This window comes from Camelus bactrianus, chromosome X (assembly GCF_048773025.1).
Source record: "Camelus bactrianus isolate YW-2024 breed Bactrian camel chromosome X, ASM4877302v1, whole genome shotgun sequence".
Taxonomy (NCBI): Eukaryota; Metazoa; Chordata; class Mammalia; order Artiodactyla; family Camelidae; genus Camelus; species Camelus bactrianus.
The window spans coordinates 37,119,113-37,132,033 of NC_133575.1; the positions used below are offsets into that span (position 1 = coordinate 37,119,113).

Sequence of the window (12,921 nt, forward strand, 5' to 3'; positions counted from 1 at the left end):
TTTTCTTTTCTTGTGATGTGTTTGTATGGCTTAAGTATCAGGGTTATACTGGCTTCATAGAGTTGAAGAGTATTCCTTTCTCCTCTGCTTTCTGAAAGATTTTGTGGAGTGTTGATATTATTTTTCCTCAAATGTTCAATGCAATTAACCGGTTAAACCATGAAGCTTTGGGCTTTTTTTTTGTGTGGGAAGATTTAGAGTCATGAATTGCTTACTGTTGTTGGTGGGATGTAAAATGGTGCAGTCATGTGAGGGCCATGCCTGGGGTTCAGATCTGAGATATCAGTCAACTGTCTTGGGAAGATCAATGGTGGAATTGGAGGACAAGGAAATAAAATTAAAACCACACTGAGAATAATCTTTAATGAAAAAAATATGAAAATGAATATATGTATAAATATGCATGACTGGGACATTGTGCTGCACACCAGAAATTGACACATTGTAACTGACGGTACTTCAATAAAAAAAACCCCACTACATTGAGATATCACTGTACACCCACCACAATGGCTACAGTAAAAAAGATGGAAAATACCAAGTATTGGCAAAGATGTGGATCAACTAGACTCGTATACTGTGCGGGTGGGAGTGTACACTGGTGCAGCTACTTGGGAAAACTGGTTTTATAAACTAAAGCTGAGCATATGGATACCATATGACCTGGCAGTCCAAATCCTAGATATATACCTAACAGAAGTTCATAAATATGTTCACCAATAGATAGGTACTAAAGTATTTATAGCAGCACTATTCCTAATAGCTCCAAGCTACAAACAACACAAACGTCCATCGACAACAGAATGGATAAACGTATCATAGAATATTCACAGAATGGAATATAACATGACAATAACAATAAATTAGCTATAACTACATTCAATAACATGGATGAATCTCACATTTATAATGTGAATGAAAGAAGATAGACATTAAAGAGTATATTACTAAAATATGAAATATAATTGTTCGACTCAATTTATATAAAATACCAAGCAGACAAAACTATTTAAGTCAGAGTAGTGTTTACCTCTGGGGGAGGTGGACAGTAAGGCCTGGACAGGGAGCACAGGGAGTTTTTCTGGGGTGCTGGTCATGTTCTGTTTCTTGATCTGAGTATGTTCATTTTGAGAGAATTCAATGAGCTGTATGCTTATGATGTATACATTTTCTGTATGCATTATACTTTGATAAGAAGGGTTTAAAAACAAAATAAAATTACATGCTAGAAAGCCCCTTTTCTTATGAATATTGTAAAAAAATATTTAAGGGAAAATGAGAAAGGGTCTATATACCTGTGCTTAAAAAAAAAAGCAATGCTCTTTCTAGAGAAGTCACCCAGTTATTCAACTATAATAAAGTACAGTTATATCTTAGGCTCACCAACTATTATCCAACATGGCTTTATCCCATAGAAATCTATACAAAATTACTCTTAATGTGCATGTAGAAAATGAACATATCAAGTTAACTAAATTGGAAGAAAAACAATCAAAACTTGGTGCATTGAAACCCAATTTCTTCACTATTCTTTTACAAAGACGAATCCCAAAGAAAGCAGAAGCTTCAGTGGAGGAGACTGGAAGTCCAGAGCACTTGGCTCAGTTTCATTGTCTTAGGGTCAGTTACTAAGGGGACCAGAAGTCTACGGCTGGAGGCATAGGTTAGAAGGTATGCCTCCTGCTTTCAAGTGGGAGTCACCTGCTGCCACAGTATGGAATTAATGAGGGAACAATTGCCACCTTTTCTGTGTCTTAAATGTCAATGATCACAATACCTCCGGGCTTCTACTCACAGGTTTCCATTCCCAAATAGGTTTTTGCCTTGAATTCAGTGCCCTGGAGGTGTTTGGACAATGAACACTCTTCTCCCCACCCTAGAAATCTGAACAAAAAAATGTGGCCAATATTGAGTACTTTTACATACCAGGGTATGAAGAACCAATCAGTGCTGAATTTATAAAGTCCTTTATCCAAAAAGCAAAACATAAGAGATAACAAGTCATCTCCTAGGGGGTCTCCATTTCTACCATTTGCAGGAGACTGAGAGTCCCTGTGTGAATCATGAAACCAAACAGGGCTATCACTCAAATGCTTTATCGAAGCATCTCCCTACGCGTACAGTTGCATATCAACAGTGGTGATGCAGGTACTTGTATTTCCAACTGGCTGAAGGAGACTTGGCTTTGTCTGCCTTTTCTTCCCTTAAGCTGCATGTAGAGTGTCACATCTACTTCCCCCCTGCACAATGACTGCAGCGTCAGGCACGCCTCTCCCCCACTACGAGACAGCCGATGCTTATCCAGTTATGATTTCCAGCTGAAGGCATTTTCAGTCGCTGGCTTTATAGAGTTTTTCTCCACTGTGAGTTTTCTGGTGTTTAATGAGATTGGATCTGTCATTGAAGGCCTTCTGGCATTCTGTACAAGCATAGGGTTTCTTTCCCGTATGAATTATCTGATGCATACTTAGCGTTGCTTTCTGGATGAACGCTTTCCCACATTTAGTGCATTCATAGTGTCTCTCTCCAGTATGAGATTTCTGATGGATAGTGAGGCGTGACTTCCAGGTGAAAGTTTTCCCACAGTCACTGCATTTATAGGGTTTCTCTCTAGTATGGATCTTCTGGTGTGTTATGAGATTTGACCTATCCGTGAAGGCCTTTCCACATTCAGCACATATATTGGGTTTCTCTCCTGTGTGAATTTTCTGATGCACACGGAGCTGTGATTTCTTAGTGAAGCATTTCCCACAGTCACTGCATTCATACGGCTTCTCTCCAGTATGAATTCTGTGATGTGCAATGAAGTGTGATTTCTGGATGAAGGCCTTCCCACACTCGGGGCAGGCGTAGGGTTTCTCTCCTGTATGGATTCTCTGATGCACACTGAGTGTTGATTTCTGGATAAAGGCTTTCCCACATTCGTTGCATTCATAGTGTCTCTCTCCAATATGAGATTTCTGATGTATTTTGAGGCGTGACTTCCATATGAAGGCTTTTCCACAGCCATTGCATTTATAGGGTTTCTCTCCCGTATGTGTTTTCTGGTGTTTAATGAGATTTGACTGATCACTGAACGCCTTCCCACATTCAGCACACATATAGGGTTTCTCTCCAGTATGAGTTTTCTGATGCGTGGTGAGATTTGTCCTATGAGTGAAGACCTTTCCACATTCTGTACATATATAAGGTTTTTCTCCTGTGTGAATCCTTTGATGCACGTGGAGCTGTGATTTCTTAATGAATGATTTGCCACAGTCACTGCATTCGTAAGGTTTTTCTCCAGTATGAATTCTCTGATGTGTATTGAAATGGGATTTCTGGATGAAGGCCTTCCCACATTCAGTGCAGACATAGGGTTTCTCTCCTGTGTGAATTCTCTGATGCATCCTCAGGGCTGATTTCCTTGTGAAGGCTTTCCCGCATTCACTGCATGCGTAGTGTTTCTCTCCAGTATGAGTTTTCTGATGGATATTGAGGTCTGAATTCTGGGAGAAACCTCTTCCACATTCACTGCATTCATAAGGTTTTTCTCCGGTATGAATTCTCATATGTCTAAAGAGATACGATCTGTGGAAAAAGGCTTTTCCACATTCACTGCACGTATAGGGTTTCTGCCCGGTATGAATTTTCTGATGTGTAATGAGGTTTGACCTGAGAGTAAAGGCCTTCCCACATTGCGTACATATAAAAGGTTTCTCTCTTGTATAAACACTTTGAGGTACCTCAACGTGTGGCTTCTGAGTGAAGACGTTCTCACTTTTGTTGCATTCATGGGATTTTTCTCCAGCACGAATGCTCTCATGATCAAAAAGATGTGACTTTTGGGTGAAGCTCTTTACGTATTCAGGACATATGTAAAGTTTCTCTCCAGTACGAATTTTCTGATGGTGGGTGAGAACTTGTTTGTGGCCAAGATGTTTTTCACACTGATGAAGTTCACGTGAATTAGCAGTCTCATTCCTTGCAGAGGAAGAGTTAGGGGCAAAATTGTTACCATTTGCAAATCTCTTATCAAAGTTCTTTGTTCCATTGCTTTTATTATGATTATGTAAGTTTAAAGTGTGCTTCAAACTCTTTCCAAATGTGTCAGAGTTATGGAGCCTTTTAATTGAAGGAACAAGCCTGGTCCCCACATGAATTATTTTTTCAAGGTTTTTACATTCATAGCCCCTCTCCTTAATCAATACTTTCATGTGACTCAAAGGGTTCTTTTGGTTTTCTTGATATCTCTCTAGCTGGTCATTACCTTGCCACAGTTCTTCGAAAATGGAACACAGTGAATCTTTTCCTATGGACTGACCAAATTTCTCACAGTGGAATGAAGCTTCTCCAGAAGTTCTCTGTTGTTGGCTTTGCCCCATATCCTCATCTAAAACGAAAGAGAGAAAAATGAAAATGGCTCAAGAACACTTAGCAGAGAATAGAGGGTACGTGTAGTTTGGACAGGATGAGCACAGAGAACTGGAAGAGTCCATGTGACAATAATGAAAATAGCAATAATGTTGTAATGCGCAATTCTTCTAGAACGCTTACAAGATGCAAAGCGATTATATACCATTTATGAGGCACCAGGCACTGTTCCAAGTGCTTTACACAAAATAGCTCCTTTAATCCTCACTAAACTCTAAGAGGTAGCTATCATCATCAACCGTGTTTCATGGATGAGAAAACGGAAGCACAGAGAAGTTACGTAACTTGCTGAAGATCAAATGGCTAAATAAGTAAGAGATGGGATTTGAATGCTGGGAATCCATATCCACTATGTAGGAAGTCTGGCTGGTGAGGAGAGCAACCAGAAGAAACATGCCTGTTAAGGGTAAGCCTGCATGGAAGAACTAGTTCAGAATATATGTCCTCATTGCATATTAGCTCTAAAACCTTACTAATCTCTCTGCTTCCTCTTGCTTTTCCTTCTGAACCATTATGAGCATCCACATTAAATTTATATTCCTCTGTATCTACAGGAAAAATATATACTTCCAACAAGTGCCAAGTAGAAGAGGGCAAAACATCTATGGCAGAAACTGCAAGCCATCCACCAAAGTCTATCCGCCTCTTCTTTTACAGTAATAGAACGCAGCTGGGCGTCACATTGACAAGTCTCACTTTGTTCTCACCCGTGGAGTATGAGCAGAAGTGATATGAGCCACACTAGGGCCAAGCCTTAAGACAGTGGACCAATCTCCTCCATTTACTCCTTCCCCAGCCCGGAGGACTCAACAGTGACCCAACATCAACCAGACAGCTGACAACAACGCCCTAGGAGATGGCGGAGCGATGACTTGGAAATGTGGTCCGTGAGTGACCCATCAGGATCAGAGTTGACTTGTTGAACGGACCCACTCACCTCAGAATTCTTATGTAAGAGGGGCTGTACGGAAGTATTAAGCTTGTTGTTTTGCTCCTCTGTGAATATTCAAAACATATTGTCCTTGATATCAGTTCCAATTTCAGTACACCCCTAGGGAGGTTATATCTGCTATGAGTGTATAAAGCAGACATGGTACCACTCATATTGCTACTCAGCTTGGCACAGTTTTGTGTTATAACAGAAAGAATTAACACACCAAGGCTGAAGTGGTGAACATTTCATGCAGTTGTCTTTCCCTTTCAAATATAATCTACGGTCCTTTAAATTCCCCTGAGCAGATACTTGAAGAATCCTTCTGAAAGAGAGCAAAATCTCCTCCTCTGCCTCTCTCTCCAAATTCATTAAAATGAAGTTTACTATTTCCCACGTTTGGCCTCAGAAAACTGAAGAATACGTGTTCCAGTTCATTGACTTATTGTCTTTCAACCCCAGATCCACCCTTCCTTGCCTGCTCTACAAAAATGGATCCGAGTCTCTTTTCCTTTGCCATCTGGCGTGACATTGAACCTTCCCAACACGGGGTGATGGAGAAACACTGGAGGGAGGGGTTTTGCTTCTTGGTTCTCGTGGGCTCACTCAGCAGGCTCCTCTGGCAAGGCTTGTCTAGCACCAGGGTCCTGCAGTGTGGTGGCTTCACCGACATCTGGCTCCCGATGCCCACACAGCTCCTCAGGCACGCTGATCTTGCAGTGCAGGTGACTTCTGTAGCACCCAGCTTCCGCAGCTCATAGGGCTTCCCAAGCACCCAGCTTCTGCAGTGCATTGCAGCCAGCCGCACCCAGCACCCCGCAGTTTACCCGGGCACCCCTCTCAGATGATGTGTAGTGGAATCTTTCCGATAAGACACTTCTCTATGATCGGCTTTTTCTGGAACCACAGAGGGCAGATTTCCAGCAAGTTCCACCAGTGTGGCATGACAACAGCTCTTCTGTCATGCTGTGAGCCATGGATGTGCCCTCCCTACAAGGTCTGGATTCATCCCTGGGAAGCAGGGGAGATGCTTCCTTGGGTGTGCCTTCACACCCCTAGAGGTGCTCTCCCGCACTAACCTACTATTCCTTTATTCTTTAGAGTTCTCTTTACTTTTACTAGATAATCCCTTGTTCCTTCAATCCCACTATAGCTAATAATTCTTTTTTTTTTTTTTTGGTAAACAACTGTTTAGCGTATTTACATAAATAAAATATGAGGTCAAAATATCTATAGAGAACAGAAAACTGTTTCAAAAATGACCCAGATTTGGAAAGAAAATATACCTTAGGGAATAAAAAATATATGTAATTAAAATGAAAATGTCCCTGATGCATTTAACTGCAGATTAGACATAAATGGAGAATTATTTTACTTGAAAATAATTTGAAAGAGAAATATTTATTCTAAGTGGTAAATTTGTTTGCATAAAGTTGTTTATAATATTGTCTCATCTTATTTTTAGGCTCTCTTGGTGAAACAGAGCAAGACTTTGTGGGGCCCTCCTGGGTACAAATCCTTCCCATGTCCATCCTTCCTTCCTTCCTTTCTTTTCTTCATTTTTTGGTGGGGGGAGGTAATGGAGGTAATTAGGTTTACTTATTTATTTACTGTTAGAGGAGGCACTGGGGATTGAACCCAGGACCTTGTGCATGCTAAGCATGTGCTCTACCACTGAGCTACACCCTAACCCCCCACATCCCACCCTCCACCCTGGTTCTTGACTCCAGGAAATTGGCTTCATTCAGCTTCCTTGACCTTCCCTGAGTTTTAAAGGGCAGATTCAAATAGTTGCTTATCAGGAAAGGGAGGAAATGCAGAAACAAAGGAGGAGCAGTCAAGAAACAATAGTGCAGGGGGACTGACATTTGGGTTGTTTCTAGTTCTTGGCTGTTATGAACTACTGCTGTGAACATTCTTGTATGTGCATCCTTGAACACCTGTATGCAGGTTTTCTAGAATAAGTATCCAAGAAGTAAAATTGCTGGGTCCTAGAGGAAAACACATCTGTCTACAATCACGGAGGCTGCGTCCTGTACAAGCAGAGGTGGTACCATTTCTATAGGTAAGGATGTGAATGGAGCCTTTGGGATTGTATACAGATGTGTTTTCCTCTAGGAAAAGTGTGGTGACTTTGACAAAAAATGTGTATTTCAACTTCAGAAGAAAATGCCAAACTTTTCTCCAAAGTGATTTACCAATATATATTCCCACCATTAATATATGAGAGTTCCCACTTTTCTACATCTTAACCAATTTTTGATGAATCAGATTTTTAATTTTTTTTTTTTTTTTGCCAGTAGAGTGTATAGAACCATTCGTGTGGCTTTAATGTTTATTTCTCTGATTGCTAATGAAGTTAAACATCTCTCCTTTGTTTACCGGCCATTTGTATTTCTTTTTTGAGGTGCTTATGTCTTTTGTTCATTTTTCTATTGGACTGTCATTCTTATTTATATACTCTGGACAAGAGCCATTTAACAGTTATATCTGTTACAAATGTCTTCTTCTAGATCCTCTTTCCATTTTCCTCTACTTTCTTTATATGAACTGAAGAACTTAATTTTAATATAGAGAGTAGAGTTAGAGATGTAGAGATTCCAGTTAGTGTTCTTTGTGTCTCATGAAATCTTTCTCCAGTCACAAGTTGTAAGGTTATTCTCCTATATTATCCTACAGCTGTATGGTTTTGCCTTTCACATTTAATCTAATATACCTGGAGCTGTTTGATTGTTTTATGTGGTATGAGTGAAGGACTATTTTATATTTTCCATTATGTATACCCAGTTGTCTCAGCACCATTTATTGGAAAATCTCTCCTTTCCCTTCTACTCATAGTGCTACCTCTGCCATAAATCGATTATCTATGTGTGAATGTGTCTATGACCAGACTCTCTTCTATTCTTTTGGTCCAGTTGTCTCTCTGCACTAGTACCCCTCTGTCTTCCCGTGTATTTCTTTTTTGTTAATTGCAGTACAGTCAATTACAATGTGTCAATCTCTGGTGAACAGCACAATGTCCCAGTCATGCATATACATACATATATTCGTTTTCATATTTTTTTCCATTAAAGGTTATTACAAGATATTGAATATAGCCCCCTGTGTTATACAACAGAAACTTTTAAGAAAATCTTTTCTTATATATAGTGGCTAACATTTGTAAATCTCAAACTCCCAAATTTATCCCCTCCCACCCTCTTTCCCCGGGTTTACTATGTCTGTAAGTCTGTTTCTGTTTTGTAGATGAGTTCATAGTGTCCTTTTTGTTTTTAGATTCCACATATGAGTGATATGGTATTTTTCTTTCTCTTTCTGGCTTACTTCACTTGGAATGATGGTCTCTAGGTCCATCCATGTTGCTGCAAATAGCATTATTTTATTCTTTTTTATGGCAGAGTAGTATTCCATTGTATAAATATATCACAACTTCTTTATCCAGTCATCTGTCGATGTACCCCTCGTCTTCATTATTTTAACTTTAAAATAAATTTTGTGGTCCAGTTGAAAAAAAAAGAGAAAAGAAACAACAGTGCAGCCATGATGCAGGGTCTGGGTTCCTCCTCAAGGAACATACATAACAAAATACCTTTGCGTTCTTCTGTGGGAACAAAGACTCCCACCCAGTATAGCTAATATTTCTTTATGTTAAACTTTCCCTGTTCAAATTGGTATGTGTTTTCTCTCTCCTGATTAGGAAACCACAATAAGTTATACAATAAGAAACAGGCTCTTAATTATACAATAAGAAACAGGCCCTTAATTCTGGGAACTTTCAAAAAACAGAGAGCTAAAAGCCTTAGTTACCACAGTCTAAAATCTTGTGCTTTTCTCTGAGTTCTGTGGGATAGAGGATGAGGGGGGAAAAAAGGGCCATGTATTTTGGAGTAACTGAGAGCCATTTCATGAAATAGGGAAATCTGCTCACAAGGTGAAAATGTATCATCTGAGTAGCTGGAGCACAGAATAGAGAGTCAGATTCAGGGAACACTATCCAATATGGCAGACATCAAGAAAATGTTGAAAATACACAGCAAAAGAAATAATAAAAAGAAAAGGCAACCTATGGAATGGGAGATGATATTTGCAGATCACATATCTAATAAGGGGTTAATATCCAAAAATATATAAAGAACTCATACAACACAATAGCAAAACAGAAACTGATTAAAATATGGACAGAGGAATGGAATAGACAGTTTTCCAAAAAAGATACACAAATGGCCAATAGGTACATGAAAAGGTGCTTGATATCAGTAATCATCAGGGAAGTGCAAGTCAAAACCACAATGAGATATCACCTCACACCTGTCCGAATGGCCATCATCAAAAAGCCAAGAGACAACAAATCCTGATAAGGGTGTGGAGAGAAGGGAACTCTTGTGCACTGCTGGTGGGAATGTAAACTGGTGCAACCATTATGGAAAACAGTATGGAGGTTCCTCAAAAAATTAAAAATAGAACTACCATATGGTCCAGCAATCCCACTTCTGGGTATATATCCAAAGGAATGGAAATTCAGATCTTATAAAGATATCTGCACTCCCATGTTCATTTCAGCATTATTCCCAATAGTCAAGATATGGAAACAACCCAAGTGTCTGTCAGCATTGAACAGATAAAGAAGATGTGGTGTACATATACAATAGAACATTATTCATCCATGAGAAAGAAGGACATTGTGCCATTTGCTACAACTTGGCTGAACCTTGAGGGCATCATGAAATAAGTCAGAGAAAGACAAATACTGCATGGTAGCATGTGCAATCTAAAAAAGCCAAACTCAAAGAAACAGACAGTTGAGTGGTGGTTACTGAGGACTGGCGGGTGGGGAGAGTGGAGAGATATTGGTCAAAGGGCACAAACTTCCAGTAATAAGATGAACAAGTTTTGGGGATCTAATGTGCAGCATGGTGACTATAGATAATGATATTGCATATATACTCGGATGTTGCCTGAATAGTAGATCTTAAATGTTTTTACCACAAAAAAGGTAACTATGTGGTGGCATGGAAGTGTTGGCTAAGGCTATGATGGTGATCAGTTTTCAACATATGGATGTATCAAATCAACATGCTGTACACCTTAAACCTACACAATGTTATATGTCAATTATATGGCAATAAAGCTTGGTAAAAATATCATAAAATACAGTATACTTCGGGATAAATCTGAAAAAAGATGCACAAGACCTGAACACTAAAAGGTAGAGGACATCACTGAGAGAAACTAAAGAAGACCCAAAGAAATGGAGACATGTTAATGGATTGGAAGAGTCAATAATGTTAAGATGTAATTCTCTCCAAACTGATCTATAGAGTCAATGTAATCACAATCAAAATTCACCTTTACAGAAATTAAAAAAAAAAAACTGACTGTAAAATTCAAATGGGTATACAAAATACTTAGAAAAGCCAACACAATTTGAAAGAGAAGAATGAAGTTGGAGGATTCCTACTATATGATTTCAAGTTTATTGCACAGCTACACTAATCAAGACAATGTAGGAATGGTGTAAAGATAGATGAATAGGTCAATGGAACAGAATGAAGAGTCCAGAAAGAGACCCACACACATATGGCAACTGATTTTAAAAAAAGGTGCAAAGGCAATTCAGCTGAGAGGAGGATAGTTTTTTAAATAAATGATGCTGGAATGATTGGATAGCCATGTGCAAAAAAAGAAAAGAAAAAACTCTGATTCATACCTTAAATCACATACAAAAACTAATGCAAAATGCATCACAGAACTGAATGTAAAACCTAATTTTTTGGTGACTTTGGATTAGGTAAAGATTTCTTAGCTATAACACCAAAAGCATGATCCATGAAATAAGAAAAAAGATAAATCAGACACTGTCAAAATTTTAAATGCCTCATGAAAGACACTGATAAGAAAATGAAAAGAAAAAATTTGCGAAACACGTATCTGATAAGTAACTTATTTTGTGAATATATAATGAATTTTCAAAACTCAATAATAAGAAAACAATGTTCCCTGTAGAAAACTGGGCAAAAGATTTGCACAAACACTCCACCAAAGAAGATAGACAGATGTCATGGAAATGCTAATTAAAACCACAGTAAGATACAACTATTCTACTATTAGAATGGCTAAAATTTTTTTAAATGGACAATTCCAAGTGCTAGTGGGGATGTCGATCACCTGGAACTCTCACACATAGCTGGGTAGAATGTAAAATTGCATAGGCACTTTGGAAAATAGTTTGGTGGTTTTGAATAAAGTTAAACATATACTTACCATACAACCCAGCAATCCAACTCCTAGATATTTACCCAAGTGAAGCGAAATTTTATCATCACACAAAATCTGTAAACAGATGTTTATAGCACCTTTATTCATAATCATCCAAATTTCCTTCAGCTGCTGAATGGATAAACAAACTGTGGTACATCAATACCATGGAATACTACTCAGCAGTACAAAAGGAACAAACTATGGAAGAGACAACAGTATGAATGAGTTTTGAATGTATTACGCTAAGTGAAAGAAGCCAGGCCCAAAAAAGCTTCACACTGTATGATTCCATTTATATGGCATTCTGGAAAAGGCAAAACTATAGAGACAGAGAAGAGATCAGTATTTTCCAGGGCTGGAAGTGGTGGAAAGGAGCAACAACAAAGGGACCTGGGCTAATTTTTGTTCTATATCTGGACTGTAGTGGTGGTTACATAATTCTATGCATTTGTCAAAACTCACAAAATTATTAATATAAATAAACCTCATAGAATCATAAAAAATTGTTAAAAATGGAGTTGAACTGAGGTTATACAAAATATACAAATACATGTTTGAGTTGGAAATACATGGCCATGCTGTTTATTTCTTTGAAAGAAGAGTTTAATTGTCACATACTAAGTCATGGGGAATGATTGTAGATCGTTTCATAAAGCTAATGTCTAGATACACAGAATGCTTTAGGTAATGAAATCTGCCATTAGCATTTAAAATGAACTAAAAAAGAATTGAATCAGCAAATGTAATCAGTAATAGAAAAATTATAATCCAGGCATAAAATATATATATATATATGTATAGCTCCATATTTATAAAACTGAATCACTTTGCCGTATACCTGAAACTAACAGGGCATTTATAAATCAACTATACTTCAATAAAAATAAATTAAAAAAATAAAAATATAGAGCTGGCTTTGGGTGATATTAGTGGGAACTGAGAAGATGAACTGAGAACTAAAAATGATATTTGTAAGAACAGAAAAGCAGTAGGAACGGCAGCGTGATTAATTAAACAATGAAAGATTTATGAAACACTGACAGAATGTGATAAAACTTGGAAGGTGAGGAGGGTTTCTGATATGTGAGGTGATGATTGCAAGTTCTGATGTACTAAGGATCAAGAGAAACATCTCAAGGGAACTTTCTGGGTAGCAAAATGTAGTACTAAAGTACCACAGAAAAAAACAGATGTTTTTCTGTCAAAGCTCATGAGGAGATGTCAAAAGCAGAGTCATCAGAATTTCAGGATGGATGAATCCTTGCATGTATATAAAGAAAAGACAGGTGAACAGTAGACAGGGTCTGTAGGGTGGCCTC

At 38.4% G+C, this 12,921-nt stretch overlaps 1 protein-coding gene across 4 annotated transcripts in view; it reads right to left on the reverse strand.

Moving 5' to 3' along the window:
• Positions 1-337: 337 nt before the first annotated feature.
• Positions 338-12,921, reverse strand: part of ZNF41 (zinc finger protein 41) — a 39,860-nt gene continuing 27,276 nt past the window's right edge. For all 4 annotated transcript variants that reach the window (XM_010968091.3, XM_074359573.1, XM_010968092.3 and 1 more), the window contains one exon: positions 338-4,372. In XM_010968091.3, coding sequence (XP_010966393.2) covers positions 2,331-4,372 — 2,042 coding nt within the window. In that variant the 3' untranslated portion in view covers positions 338-2,330. The remainder of the gene's footprint in view (positions 4,373-12,921) is intronic.